At 36.5% G+C, this 16,471-nt stretch overlaps 1 protein-coding gene across 1 annotated transcript in view; it reads right to left on the reverse strand.

The window, feature by feature from the left end:
- Positions 1-2,873: 2,873 nt before the first annotated feature.
- The window catches only part of RGS18 (regulator of G protein signaling 18), a 30,902-nt gene continuing 17,304 nt past the window's right edge, over positions 2,874-16,471 (reverse strand). Inside the window, exons 4-5 of the mRNA XM_022579215.3 lie at positions 9,890-10,056; positions 2,874-7,918 (exon numbers count right to left, since the gene is read on the reverse strand). Of these exons, the coding sequence (XP_022434923.1) occupies positions 7,661-7,918; positions 9,890-10,056 (425 nt within the window). The 3' untranslated portion in view covers positions 2,874-7,660. The remainder of the gene's footprint in view (positions 7,919-9,889; positions 10,057-16,471) is intronic.

Consider the following 16,471-nt stretch of genomic DNA (forward strand, 5'->3'; position numbering starts at 1 on the left):
TGGAATCTTGGAAGCAAACCTGCATGGCATATGTAAAGTAGTAAAAAGAAACAATGGACATTTTAAAATAAAACACAAGAATAAGCCAGTAGCTCTAATTAGGTTTTATAAAAATTACTCAACCAAATATCTAAAAATTAAGTTAGTTCTATTTAAAAGTGAATTTAAGAGATCAACTCATTTACTATATGACACATATCCTAAGTATTAAAGCCAAAGACAGAAGTATGTAAACTTAGTATTTTACAATTGAGTAGTTATTAGATTAAATATGCAATTTTAATATGAAAATTATTAAGTATCTCAATACTTCCAAAAATCAGGAAGTCAAGAAATGACTAGAATTTAAATACTGATAAGAATTATCACTAACAAATTCAGATACTATGCCAATAAACATAATTAATTTACTTCATTTCTTCCATAAAATAAAATTCTTTGAATTTTTATTGCTTTGAAAATTACCATTCAATTAAATTGTAATATCTTTAGCATTTTACAAGTAAAATTAAATAAAAAACAATTGAATTTAATATAATTTGCATTTCTTTGCACAATTATGGCTGTGTATATGTATATTCACTAACACATATTTATAATATCAGCAAAAATAAATTTGAAGGAAAGAATCTAGTTTCATGTTGAGTTCTGATTAAGGTTTAATTTCCAGTAAAACAAACAAGATGACTTTTTGACAGTTTGTGTTTTATCAGAAGAGAATCCTGATACTTAGGAGGCATTAAGGAATTATTATTGATGAGATGAATAAATAAACAATAATGGTTGATATCTGAGTCATTTTTCACTCAAATTCTTTATTATTGCTCTAAATTATTCTAGAGATGACTTCATTATTCTGACTTTTAAAATGTGAAATGTTGATGGAACATGATCTCTAAATCTCCTTTCAGCACTAGTGTTCAGTGATGAAATAAAATTTAAGAAATCTGCTGTCTAAAGCAGGTTCCTAATAATGAACTGGATTCCCCTTTTCAGAACAATGTCATGCTTTGAATAGAAAATTTCAAATCTTGCTAATTTTTTCTTATTCAAGAGAATCCCACAGTGTTTTACTTGTAATAAAATACTGTCTTTTAGGAGCCATTATTACATTCATCGTGTCTTTGTCTTAATGCAGGTTAAATGATATCTTTTCTTTTTTTAGGCAGATACTCACGGTTGCTGGAATAAACAATCAGTATTTGCAATATTCAGGGATTAAAAATTCTTTTCACACACTTTTTTTAAAGCCCTCAAATTACTATTTTATTGATTTTTCTCTAATACTTTTTATTTGATGTTTATAACCTTAATTTTTTAATCAAAATCCTTTGCAAAGTGTAAATATTGTCATACTATATTACCCCAAATATTTGCCTAAGGACTTTCTTCAGTGAGGGAAAAATAGTGAAATTGAGTGACAGAGAAAATACACTTAACCCAGTAGACTGAAGAATAATTATAATTATTATTTATCTTTTAAAATATCTTTAAAAATTTATCTTTTAAAAATCAAACTATGGGGCTTCCCTGGTGGCGCAGCGGTTGAGAGTCCGCCTGCCGATGCAGGGGATGCGGGTTCGTGCCCCGGTCCGGGAGGATCCCGCGTGCCGCGGAGCGGCTGGGCCCGTGGGCCGTGGCCGCTGAGCCTGCGCGTCCGGAGCCTGTGCCCCGCAACGGGAGGGGCCGCAGCGGTGGGAGGCCCGCGTACCGCAAAAAAAAAAAAAAAAAAAAAAATCAAACTATGTGTGTATATATCTATATATGTATACACATATCTATCTATATATTTATCTATCTATATCACCCTGAAATCTTATTTTACAAATTCTTGGCAAAATAGCCACCTAGAGGAAAAAAACAAAGAAAAAACAGAATAGAAGAAAATATACCTGAACTTGGCTAGCAAAAATAAATTAATGGATCAAGTTGCAAAGTTACTGTTTCCTTCATGATCCTATGATTTTTTAGAGAATGTGTATATTACATTTCATAATAGATATGCTTATGAATAATATAGATAAATAAAATTTTATGGATTGAACCATGATTTTTCAATGAATTTACTTCATAGTTTGAGGTGTCATATATCTGGTTTTGGGGTGATATTCATTTATCTGTGTCTTTTAACACTCTGCTTTTCAGTTTTCTACCAAAAATTTACTTCCAAAGACTCTATGTGAAATAATTTTCTGTGAATAATGCCTAAATACATTTCTGGGAGCTCCTACTTAAAGGGAGCCTGTAATGAATCACATTATGATGTGAATAATGCCCATTTATCTATTCTATGAGATCAGTTCAGGTTTCCAGAGATTGGCATTTTAAAGTAAAGCATTTTAAAGTATTTCATTGGAAAGAGCAATTCAGTACATAACCTTATACCATAAAATATACTCAGACATATTGTGAAGACACAAAGGTATAACTCTGGTATTTTACTACATCATTGTGAAACTGTCTTGCCATTTTTTAGAGATAGGTGAAGCAAGATATATGTGAATGTTTTGCATGTTATATTGAAATGACTGATTTATGTGTTTGCCTACACGGGAACACCATGGGGTGTAATATCCTCAGTGATAAACTTTATACTGTGTTACTCATCTTTGCCTTCCTACCATACAGTACAGTAACTTGAACCGAGGTGAAGCTGCAGCAAATGTTTATTGAACTGCAGCGGCTCTGTATGATTAAATAAGGATAAATTAGGCATGAGGTATTCCAAAGTATGGGTTATTAAATACATGTATCACTGGTATCATTAATACAGATATGCCCTCATTCGAGTTCATGTTTAAATATTCCATTTTCTCTGCAGGTCACAATAGTTTAATGTTCAGAAAATAATTTGGAGATTTCACATACTGATGGCAATCTTTTCAAATGTTTTTATTCAGTTCTTTGCTCTAGTAAATAGGGTCTATTACGCACAATTTTGATATTTTTAGTAGCTCCAGATTTAACAGTTTTAATCATCATCTTCCCCACAATTATTACTTATTTCCTCCCAGTAGGTAAAGATATCAGAGATGAGACTGTAAACAGACTATCTAAAGATAATGCTGTTGTTTTTATGAAATCTATGATAAAGAATTTCCCTTGGTTATTAATTCTAAAAGTTGCATTTCTACTATAGAAAACTTAATTAGAAGGCTAAGTTCCACATAAATATGATTTTCTGTAGAATGATTATATTCTTTAAAATCACAGTTAATACTGTCTTTTAATTTTTTTGTTTGTTTTGTTTTTTTGTTTGTTTTTGTTTTTGTGGTACGCGGGCCTCTCACTGTTGTGGCCTCTCCCGTTGCGGAGCACAGGCTCCGGACGCACAGGCTCCGGACGCGCAGGCTCAGCGGCCATGGCTCACGGGCCCAGCCGCTCGGTGGCATGTGGGATCTTCCCGGACCGGGGCACGAACCCGTGTCCCCTGCATTGGCAGGCGGACTCTCAACCACTGCGCTACCAGGGAAGCCCTGTCTTTTAATTTTATTAAATGCAATATATTACCACTTCTGCTGTTAATTTCTCTCTACTGTTTCTCAAGTGATATTACTTTTTTAAATGTAGCTTACAGTTATGTGGGTTTTTTTTTTTTCTTTAACCATTTGAAGGACCTTTTTTTACTCTTTGGAGGCCCTTTCTACAATTTGTTGACTTATAAGGCAAAAACAGTGAAATGAAGTTAACAACAAAAAAACCTTAAATATAATGTGTTTATATATGTGTGTATGCTTTTGGTTAGTTTTGCCTTCGTTTTATAAGATAAGCAAAGTTTGTGCAAGTTAGTGGGTCTACTGTTTTTCTCTTAAATGAAATCAGCTACTCAACTCCTAGCTTCCAAAGATAAATGATACCTGCATCATCAGTCACAGATGGATTTGCGATTTGGGATAAATTTGAAGGATTGTCTTGTTTAAGTGTGGCTTTCAGCTGCATATTGTAGCATGCAAACTTTATCAGAGAACATCCAGGAAGGAAGTTTCTTTCTTTCTCCCTGCCTTTCACTCCTGTTTGATTCATATCTGAATGCCCAACAGCTAACAGTACCAATCAAATACACAGTGTTCAATAAATATTTGTTCACTCAACCAACATGTTACAGAAAATGGATTTGGATGTGTTATCTTACCTTTTATTTTCATTGTGGAAAATACTTTAGGTGATGTAGATGAACAAATTTGTCAAATTATCAAGGGTTTTCAGTTTTGTTTTCATTTTAAGACAGATGATAATTAAAGAGCGAGACAATCAAATATAAGGCCAGTTAATATGACGCAGTGAAAGTAAATTTAATGTGTTTAAATTTAGTTAATGCTATATAGTTAAGTCTGTGAGCATTTCAGTGTTTGTGTATCTTCAGTATTCTTTGTCCCCTTTTTTTCTCTTAAAGAAGGGCTACACTGCACATAACCAAAAAGTTAAGCTTTTTCAGCTTTGTCTTTAAAAGCAATTTAAGCTTTTAATGTTCCAGTATTTTTCATTTAGCTAAAAGTCATTATTTACTTTTGTTTGCAGTGCAAAATTATAAAAGATTTCATGAGAGCAATAGCTGCCTGCATATGTTACTCTGGAAATCTCATTTTTCTCAAAGGATATTTGTTTGATTTGTAACCTAGACATTACTAGAAATTTTATATTATAATTAAAATATGGTACTTAAGGGACTTCCCTGGTGGTGCAGTGGTTAAGAATCTGGCTGCCAATGCAGGGGACACGGGTTCAAGCCCTGGTGCAGGAAGATCCCACATGCCGTGGAGCAGCTAAGCCCGTTTGCCACAACTACTGAGCCTGCGCTCTAGAGCCTGCAAACCACAATTACTGAGCCCATGTGCCACAACTACTGAAGCCCACGCGCCTAGAACCCGTGCTCCGCAGCAAGAGAAGCCACCTCAATGAGAAGCCCGCACACCGCAATGAAGAGTAGCCCCCGCTTGCCGTAATTAGAGAAAGCCCACGTGCAGCAACAAAGACCCAACGCAGCCCAAAATAAATAACTTTATAACAACACCAAAAAAAATCAGAAAAGTATTTTAAAAATAAATAAATAAAATGTGGTACTTAAATACAGGGAATACTTTTCATAATCCTGTCCATGCACTAAAGTAAATTAATCTATACTTGGCACTTCACAAATATTTTAAAATTTAATCGTCTTAAGAACACTGTAAATGTTTTATTCCAATATTACAAATGAAAAAGTGAAGTTCAGAATATTTAAGTAGCTTTCCCAACATATTGCTTTTGATAAGTGGCAGAGCCAGGATTTAAATAAAAATATGCCACATTGGAAAGCCTTTACCTTTTGCTGAAATATGTACTACTTTCCTCATAGGGCCTCCTATTGCTTCCATTTAATTCCAAGGTCATTTATTGAGCTTCTGTTATGTACAAAATATGACAGTCTGGGTATTGACTTTTGTCTGTGGGCTTTATGACACCTCAGATGATTTAATTCAACCCAAGTCTCTCTTTAAAGACATTCTGTATTTATATACGTGACTGGTCAAAAAAATGTAAGCTATATTTCCTGTGATTTTTTTTTCCTTTCATGTACTTCTAATTTTTTTAATAAAATTGTTCCCTATTCTTAGACCAATATCCCATATTAACGTTTAGTCTGAAAATTTCCTTCATTAATCATAATTATTTGCCTCTTTTTCTTGTTTGGGCATCAACCAAGAGGTGCTTTGGAGAATATCAGGTCAATAAATCAATAGAATCCATAAATGTGAGGGCCATAAAGAAAATTAGAAATTAGAAATCATGAGTCCTTATCTTGAAAAGAATGTGTGGAGGAAGGATGCTTAGAAATTAAATGAATTTCTGAGAATCGGGCATCTGATAAGGAGCCCAGATGTTAAGACTCTCAGGCTTTCATTGTATATTTCTACAATTCCTTCAGCCAGCGTTCAGTACTGTCTGCACATTTTTACTTCTTTCACTTCTACAATTGTTTATTTTGTTTTCTGTATTTGACTACTTATCCCCCCTACAGACACAAACTCCTTGAAGTCAAGGTTTAACTTCATCAAGAAGTCCTGTTATGTTTTTGAAGGGTCTCATGGAATATTTCATAATTTAAACAAGATATTGGGTGCTTCTAAAGAGTATTAACAAATGAAAAAGCTACATACTAGCTATCTGCGGTCCTAGAAAAATGCTGTTAAAATCAGTCCATGATTTTTTTCTGATGAGATCAGACAGCTTGTATAAAGTCTTAACTCTGTGTATAAAGCTATCAAACTCTTTGAAAAGAGACTACCACAAAAAAAGAAAATACAAATCAGCCAAAGAAAAAAGAAAAATAATTTTCTTAGTTGATCTTTGAAATGCATATTGCCTTGTTTTCATATTCACAACAGTATTGGGAGTTGATTTAGCATTAAAATCAGTGACAAAATAACTCGATTAATACTTTCTACTCCAATATCATTCTAAAATAAGAAAATATGTCTGTCTCATTTGATGACAGGAAGGATAATCAATAATCGGTGAGAGCATTTAGTGGTCAGATAAACATTAACTGTATGAATGAAGAAATTAAAAATATTTATTACTATAGGTGATCTACAGTTTTATACTTTACAGTTCAACTAAAATAACATTTGCCAAAGCCAAACGTATGACATTTTAAATACAGACATTTACATATAATGCAACACACATCTAAAAGTAAATATTTCCCTATAGTTAGAGATATACATACTTATTAGCATCATATTTGAATAATATAGTATTAAATGATTCAGTGAGATTTGGAATAAGAACATGATCCATGGAGGAACACTATCTGAATATGAGCCAGTGTGGCATGTGCCTGAGTTTCCAGGGCCTTGGACTCCTTGCCTCTTTATTTCCTCTCATTCCAAAAATAAAGGTTCATGACTCTGGGGATAAACCTCCTCTGGTCATCATTCAGATGACTGACTGCCCACTCTTTTAGCGGCAAGTTTTTCTCACAGATGAGAAGATGCTCCACTCAGTCCCAACCTGGAGCTATTGCAGCATCTGGTCATGTTTCTTTAACCAGCAGAAGTGGTTCCATAGAACTGAGTAAGTCTATGCTCACTTAGGAATGAGCACAAATAGGGATCCCATTCTTGATTATCAGCCTAGGTTCTGTATGACCTGGAAGTTCTGTAGAGATGAATGTGTCCTCCCAAAAGTTCCTGTTGCTGGCTTTTAACTAGAAGTGATATATTGCTATTCTTGAGCCAGGGTTCTATACTCTCTATAACTGAGCCAGAGAAAAGCTTCATCATTATAGAAAATGTTGTCCAAATACATGGCTTTGGACATCATATAGTTTACATCTAGAAAAAAAGTCCAAACTAGATATTTGGCCAAACTGTTGAAATTTTGCAAAAGTTTAACCTTTACAATCTTATACAACATCATTATTACTTCTTTTCTGCCTTTTAATTAAGCAGTAAGTTTTTCTGACTATGAATGAAATGAAGTCAGATGAAAGCTTTTACAGAATATCTTGGTAGATAGAGTATATATTGTCAGAATAAAAATTTTGGTTTGCATTTTTTAAATCATTTCAAATGACGCACTTTATTTTAAAAGACTTACCAATTTGTTAACGTAAGCACGCTATACCTTAGAAGCAGATATACAAGCTTGCCAGCAAAATGAGCAAAATTAATTTTCTTTATAACCAAATGGCAACATCTGACTTTACATCCTGGAATTCATCGTAGGTAAAAGAACGTGATCGTCTTCTAAGATTTGTTGGTCTCTGAGGCCTTCCTTCTATCAAGTCTAAATAGATGTCAGATTTCAGAAAACGTGTGTAACTGTCTTGCTCCATGAGCTGATACACTCTGCTTTGTGCAGCATCAAAACTGTGGAGGGTGGGTTGGGTGATGCTCCTGGTGATAATTTCTTTGGTGTGAAAATCAAGGTTAACCTGGATAATAATAACAATAATAAAAGTGTAATTATTGTCAATCTACTTAAGTAAACACCTTTGAGAAACAGAAGTAAAGGACTGACTCCACGTTGGAGGGGGCATACAGCACATGGATGCTTGGTGCTTTTCCTGTTGTGGGTCCAGGGATCCAGTGATTCACTCTGGGTTGGCATGTTACCTGGCTCTTCTCTCCCTTTGCACCCGGTCCTTATCAGTCTCTGCCGGTGTAGGATCATGGAACAATGTAATGTTAGGTGTCCTAGAGATCATTAGATTCAACTCATTTTCAAAGTGGAAACTAAACTTTGTAGAAATTCAATTATTTTGAGTGAGGGCAAGCAGTGTGTTTGGGGCATATTTGGGATTTCAATGTGAGGCTTTTGCTATATCCCAGTGCTCTTTTCATTATATTATGATGTTTTCATACAAGCAAACGTGTGCTGAAAATGCCTATATGCATATATACGTGTGTGTGTGTGTGTGTGTGTGTGTGTATAAAGATATAAAATCCTTTAATGCTTTTTATCAAAACATTGATGATATATTCGGCTTTGATGGTGCTAAGTTTTCAGGCAGGTTTCTTTTCCTTTGTGGGTAACACCACATAACCAGCCGCCTTTGTTTACTTGTGTGTAAGGGGAAGACAGGATAATACATTGAAACACAAAACAGACTGAGACATACTGAAACAAGGAAAATAACTGTCATTTCATGTGCGACAGTATCTACATAAGCAGTGCTACCTCGTGGACAACAACAATTTATAGCCAAACAGAACTCTTAACAGTGACAGGTTATCAGTTCTACACTTCAGTGAAAAGACACTATTTATTGAGCACGTACTAAAAATACAGAAACTCTAATTCATATTCAAGGATAGTGAAGTAATATTTGCTGGTTTAATAGCCATTTTAGCAGTTGTTTCATACAGTTACCTCATACTGAGCTTGCAGTAAAAAAAAAAATCACAATTGTTTTTTCACTTGAACCATTGCCACATTAGGTTTTCCTCATCTTTCTATTATGAAATTTTCTTTTAGTCCATCTTAATGTGTAGGGATAATAATTACAGGGCAAATGAAACTTTGTACAGGCAGATGAGCTAACATTAAAATAGTACATAATGCAAACTTCTTGATTTCTCTTACCTTCATCACGTACAAAAATCTTTAGTTTCTACAAGCAGTTACTTGTGCTAAGGTGATTAACATGATAAATGAACGAATCTAAATGTTGCAATTAATTGTGTTCACTCTTAGTCTAGAATAAAATACCCTGAGGAGTAACTTCAGTTATACCTTTCCTTCCATAGCAATATCTTATAATGCATTCTGTTTGTAAATAGAAATCTATATACAGGCAGACCTCGGAGATATTGCGGGTTCCTTCCAGACCACCTCAGTAAAGGGGATATTGCAATAAAGTGAGTCACACAAATTTTTTGGTTTCCCAGTGCATAAAAATATTATGTTTACATGATAATCCATTAAGTGTGTGATAGCATTATGACTAAAAAAACAACATACATCCCTTAATTAAAAAATACTTCATTGCGAAAAAAGGCTAACCATCATCTGAGCCTTCAGTGAGTCACAGTAGAAACATCAAAGATCACTGATCACAGATCACCATAACAAGTATAATAATAATGGAAAAAGTAAGAATTATTGTGAGAACTACCTAAATGTTACATAGAGATATGAAGTGAACCAATGCTGTTGGAAAAATGGCACCGATAGACTTTTTCAAGGCAGGGCTGTCACAAACCTTCAATTTGTAAAAAACAAAATATATGTGAAGTGCAATAAAGTGAAGGGAATAACATGAGGCATGCTTGTAAATAACCACCATTTTTGTTTCAACAAAACTCTGACCTTTCTGTTAGAATGTATGGCAGTACCGATTTGATGAAGACATATTCTCTCAAAAAATTTTCAAACAGATGTAAATTTTTACAATCATCTTTACCTCTTGTGGAGCATCATTCTGTATAAATTTCTCATATATTGCTTTTGCTTTATGAATTATTTGTTGAGGGTCTTTGCTTTTCTTGAAATCTTCACAGGCTATCCAAAATTCAATGTTTTCCTCACTGAATTCAGTTTTAAGAAATCTGGTAAAAGTCTCCAGTCCATCTACCAAGGAAAGAAGTGATATATTTTAACTAAAATATATTGATGCTGAGAATATATGCTACTTGATATTGAAGTACAACTGTGAGTGTTAGCAGAAGAAGCGTCTTCCCTCTAATTCAGGGCAGTAGCACACATCTTGCTCATGAGGAACCATGTTAACAATTAGCTGAAATCTTCACAACTATGAAAGGTAAGTACCATTTCTGTTGAAATGAGGCTGGTATCATACTTAGACCTGAGTAACAGGGACCTTAAATCTGGACCTCACTTTGGGTCTCTCTCAGCTGTGCCTTTCCTTGGGGTGAGTGTCGTAGGGTTATTCTACAGAGCCAAAGAGCCATTCCAGCTGGAGATCATCTCTCAACTTCTAGACCATGCTTCTTGGACTCAGGACCCTGAAATTCCCTTTAAAAGGCTTTGTGGGGCTTCCCTGGTGGCACAGTGGTTGAGAATCTGCCTGCTAATGCAGGGGACACGGGTTCGAGCCCTGGTCTGGGAGGATCCCACATGCCACGGAGCAACTAGGCCTGTGAACCACAACTACTGAGCCTGCGCATCTGGAGCCTGTGCTCCGCAACAAGAGAGGCCGCGATAGTGAGAGGCCCGTGCGCCGCGATGAAGAGTGGCCCCTGCTTGCCACAACTAGAGAAAGCCCTCGCACAGAAACAAAGACCCAACACAGCAAAAATAAATTAATTAATTAATAAACTCCTACCCCCAACATCTTCAAAGAAAAAAAAAGGCTTTGTGTTTCCAGGATTGGCACAGTCCTCTTCCCCAGATACATCCACCAAAGGCACCTGTCTCAGTGGAATGCACACCCCAAGGCTTGAGTGTGGACAGGACTTGAATTTGCACGCTGGAGTGTCCACCCAAATGTGCAAAGAGGCCTCTCACAGTGTGGAACCAAACCATGGGTGGAAAGTGAAGGGAGGTGGGCTATGCTTATAGGGTAGAACTGGGAAGAGTCTGAGAATTTTATATTCAAACGTAATCTACCATGTGTCACAATATAAGGATAAAATGTGTTTTTTTTGTGTGTGTGTGGTTTTTTTTTTTGCAGTATGCGGGCCTCTCACTGTTGTGGCCTCTCCCATTGCGGAGCACAGGCTCCGGACGCGCAGGCTCAGCGGCCGTGGCTCAAGGGCCCAGCCGCTCCGCGGCATGTAGGATCTTCCCGGACCGGGGCACGAACCCGTGTCCCCTGCATCGGCAGGCGGACTCTCAACCACTGCGCCACCAGGGAAGCCCAAAATGTCTATTTTTAACAGTTTATTAGCCTGATCTGTAACTCTTAAGCATTTAGAAATATAGTATGGGGCCTCCATTTTTACTTTTTTCCTGAGTCCCATGAATGTTAGGGGCAGGTATCAAGTCTTATGGAAGACTACCAGGGTTCAAGTTCTTGTTCAGCTAGTTACTATGTGGTCCTGAGGGAATTACTTTTCCTTTCTGTGTCTTAGTTTCTCAATATTTAAAATTAAGATAATGATAAAACCGACCTGATAGAGCTGTTTAGAGAATTAAATGTGCCAAAATGTGCAGGACGCTTAAAACAGAAACTGGCGTATAGCAAGTACTCTATCTGGGTTTTGATGGGGGGGCGGTGATGGTTATGATGATGTTGATGATCTTGATGACTATCGTTTTTCTTAGGCTCAGTTAGGTAAAGTTTCATAGCTAAAACTGCGGCAGACTCAGGATTCAACACTAAGACAATCTGACTTTAATACTAGGGTTCTTTCAACTATTTATGATATTCTACTTTTTTGGGCTAATAGGTTTTTTTTTTTTCATTTATTTTTGGTCGCGTTGGGTCTTTGTTGCCGCGCTTGGGTTTTCTCTAGTTGCGCGAGCGGGGGCTACTGTTTGTTGCGGTGCGCAGGCTTCTTATTGTGGTGGCTTCTATTGTTGTGCAGCACCGGCTCTAGGCACGCAGGCTTCAGTACTTGTGGCTCGAGGGCTCTAGAGCGCAGGCTCAGTAGTTGTAGCGCATGGGCTTAGTTGCTCCGCGGCATGCGGGATCTTCCCGGACCAGGGCTCGAACCCGTGTCCTCTGCATTGGCAGGCAGCTTCTTAACCACTGTGCCACCAGGGAAGCCCCGGTATTTTTTTAAAAATTAAACTTCTTTGAGAAAATTATAGATTCACATGTAGTTGTAGGAAATAACAGAGACAGAGCCCCTGTACCCTTTATCCAGTTTCCACCCATATAACATCTTGTAAAACTGTAGTAAAAATATCACAAATAGGATAATGATATTGATATAGTTAAGATATAGAATATTTCCATGATTACAAGGATATCTCATGTTGCCTTTTTACTGTTATACTCACATTTTTCCCACACCCAACCCCTCCTTAAATGTTAGGAACCAATAGTCTGTTCTCCATTGCTGTAATTTGGTCAACTCAAGAATATGGTATAAGTGGAATCATGTAGTATATATTGTTTGGGGTGGCTTTTTTCATCTACCATGATCCGCTGGAGATTCATCAGTATATCAGTGATTTGTACCTTTTCATTGCCATGTTGTATTCCATGGTATGGATTTGTTTAACCATTCCTGTTGAAGGTTTTGGGGAGCTGTTATCAATAAGGATGCTATAAACATTTATGTATAGATTGTGTGTGTGTGTGTGTGTAGACGTAAGTTTTCATTTCTGTGGGATAAGAGAAGTGAAGCTGTTCAGTTATATGGTATTTGAAATAGAGAAGAGAGCATTATAGAAGCATTGAGAAAAGGTAAAAATGTTCCTTCTAGATTTTTCAGGTAAATTTTCTCAGGGACTTCCCTGGTAGTCCAGTGGTTAAGACTCTGTGCTCCTAACGCGGGGAGCACATGTTTGACCTCTGGTCGGGGAACTAAGATCTCACATGCTGCACAGCACAGCCAATAAATAAATAAATAAATAAATTTTCTCAGAGAAATTCACATTTGAGTTGGATACAAACGATTTTTAGCAATCTTTCTTTAGATTTGTTCTCTACTCATAGTTATGACCTATTTCTCTTTCTGCTATCACAGGTGAGTTATTACACGAGGAAATTTCATGAGTCCTGTCTAGATTTCTTACCTAGCAGCATTTGATAATAATGATCCCCTCCTTTTTGAAATATTCTTCTTCCTAGGATTCTAGGACACCATACCTCCTAATTTATACCATCCGATTACTTTAAGCCTGGCTTAATGTCTTCTGTTCCCTGGTTAAATGTGATGTTCGCTGGGATTCTGTTCTTTACATTCTTCTCCTTTTCTTGCCTCTTCTACCTCCCTTTTCTTTCTCTATCCTCCTGTATCCTCGTCTTCTAACATTTTTCCTGAAACTCCTTTCCCCCTTACTTCCCTCTGTACTTTTTGCATACTGCTGGCACCTACAGGCAAAATAAGGCATTACAAACAATCTTGCAAAACAATAAAGTTTCTCTGAGTTAAATTTTGATCTAATTAAAAGATTTTAATCTCATTACAAGAAATCATTAGAAGAAAATTTTTCTCTTCACCTCAGATATTCCTCCAGCTACTGATCTATATCTTTCTCCTTACAAAGTCTTTTGAGTAAGCTTTCTGCAGTTGGTCTCTTAATCCCCTTCACTCATTTACCTCCCCATACACTAGAATGTGGTTTCTACTCAACGCTTGACTTAAATAATTTTTACCAAAATGACTTACTGTAATATTCCATGGAAAAAATTTTTTTCCAATCCATATATTACTTCATCTCTCTATGACAGCAGGCAAAGATGAAATATGTCTGTAATTCTTTTCTATGGCACATACACTCTTGAGTTTCTTCTTATATCTCTGACTACTGCTTTTCTAAATACTTCTCAGTTTATCCTTCTTCCTTCTTCCCTTTAATTCCAATTCCAGGGCAATCACTTCAACACTTTAACACAATGAACATGCTGATGATTTTCAGAAATGATCTCCGGCTCAGATCTCTTTCCTGAGCTCCAAGCTCATATCACCCAACATTTGGTAAACATCTTCACTGAATTTCCCACCAAAATAATCACATCACAGCTGAATTCAATATCTTCACCCAAAAGCTTCCCAGAATGTTTCCCGCACAATGACACCATCCACTCAACAACTTAACCCGCAACCCTGGCATCCTTAGGGATCCCCAATTTTCTTCTCAACTCAATTGATAATCAAATCTTCTCAACTTTATCTTCTTTATGTATCATGCATCTGTCTTTTTATTTTTATTCAATCTGGAATTACCCTTATTCAGACCAGGATCATATTTTACATAGATTATTATGAAAACCTTCTAAATGGTGACTCTGACTCCAGGCTTCACTTGCTTCCCTCCCCTGCTAACCCCCCCCCAACACTTTCCAAGTTATTATTCACATTCTAGTCAGTAATATCTTTCTAGAGTACAAACTTAATTACGTTTCTTCACTGTTGAAAATTTTCCAACAATGCCCTTAACCTCTTTCCACTCTCTTTCTCACACTCTAAGCTCCAAGCACAGTGAAATAACTTAGAGTTCCATTCATGTGCCATGTTCCCACATCTCTTTAGCTTCTATTGGAAAGATTTTCTCTTCCTACTCCAATTTTATCAATCTAATTTCATCAGGCTAATCTGTATCACCCATTGAAGTTTAAATTAGAGATCACTTTATCTGGAAAGATTTCACTGATCTCTCAAGAATAAGTTGGGTGTCCTTCATATATGACTTCCTACACTGGGTAACATTTAAACTATTGTGCTGCAGTTGCTTCCTTATTTTTGTTTCTCATGCTATATTGTGAGATTCATGAGATGAAGACCCTTGTCTAATTTGCCACAAAAATCCCCAGCATGAAGAAATCACTCGATATTTACTTACTGAAAGAAATAAGTAATAATTGAACACATGAGAAAAAGTACAAATTTTCATTAAAAATACAAAAGTTCTAGCAAAAAAATCTTGTTGAGGAGGCAGAGATGAGTTTGGGGATCATGATATGTTTGGGATTTGTGGGTCAGGGTACAGAGGAAAAAAGAGAAGAAAGAAACATGCAGAGGGTGCCTGGAAGTCTACATGCAGGTTACCTGTAGATCCTTGGTTGAGGGTCAGGCTGTACACGGGCAGGGCAAACTCTGTGAAGCCCAGAAGAGTATAGCTACAGTGGTGCTGAGAGGTAAATGGAAATCAGGGAGTTTGCATGGGTCTGGGAGACTTTGGATTTCTGGCCCAGCTATAGTGGAGATACCCAAGAAAGGCTATATTTTTGGTATAAATACTACAGGCAAGGTCTTTGTCCTCAAACTAAGATAAATTGGAAAGAGATTGGTTTTAAATATCAAACTGATCAGAAAGAATCAAGAGGATCCACCCGTGATTTAACTGACTGCCAGAAAAATAATCTAATGCTGTTTAAAGGAAGACAGCATAATCTAGACTCCTATATCTTCCTCCTTGCACACATACAATAAAAATTTATTAGGCATGCAAGAAATGTCTAATGTGACCCATTATCAATAACAAAAGTGGTCAATAGAAACAGACCACAAGATACCTGAAATGTTGGAAATAGCACAATGTTGAAGAATGAAAAGGTTAAAAAAGAAATAAGGAGTGAATAGATGCAAAAACTCAGAAAAGAAATTGAAACTATAGAAAACAATCAAATGGAACTTCTAGAACCAAAATGGAAAATACCTGAAGCAAAAAAAATTCATTGGATCAGCATGACAGCAGATTAACAACTGCCTAAGAAAAGATGAGTAGACTAGAAGATGGGAAAATAGAAATTATTTAATTTAGGATAGTAGAGGACTTCCCTGGTGGCACAGTAGTTAAGAATCTGCCTGCCAATGCAGGGGACATGGGTTTGAGCCCTGGTCTGGGAAGATCCCATATGCCGCAGAGCAACTAAACCCATGTGCCACAACTACTGAACCTGAGCTCTAGAGCCCACAAGCCACAAATACTGAGCCCACCGTGTGCCACAACTACTGAAGCCCGCGTGCCTAGAGCCTACGCTTGGCAACAGGAGAAGCCACCGCAATGAGAAGCCCACACACTGCAACAAAGAGTAGCCCCCGCTCACCACACTAGAGAAATCCCGCGCACAGCAATGAAGACATAACACAGCCAAAAATTTTTAAAAATTTTAAAAAAAGGATAGCAGGAAACGAGGGGGAAATTTTCACAATTATACTTCCAGATTTTAATTCTGTTCACTCATACATTTATAGAACAAATAGACAGAATGTCAATCAGAATATGTAAAACTTGAACATTATCAACTAAATTGACCCAATTGACAATTATATGACATTCTACCAAATACATATTTTCAAGTGCACAAGCAAGATTATCTAAGATGGATCACATGCTAGGATGTAAAATGAATATAAATAAATGTCAAAAGACTGAAGTCTTACACAGTATGTCCTTTGCCCATAAG

The sequence above is a fragment of the Delphinapterus leucas genome, chromosome 1 (genome assembly GCF_059928025.1).
Source record: "Delphinapterus leucas isolate spDelLeu-1000000601 "Yukka" chromosome 1, BTC_Dleu_Yukka2, whole genome shotgun sequence".
NCBI classification, from domain to species: Eukaryota; Metazoa; Chordata; class Mammalia; order Artiodactyla; family Monodontidae; genus Delphinapterus; species Delphinapterus leucas.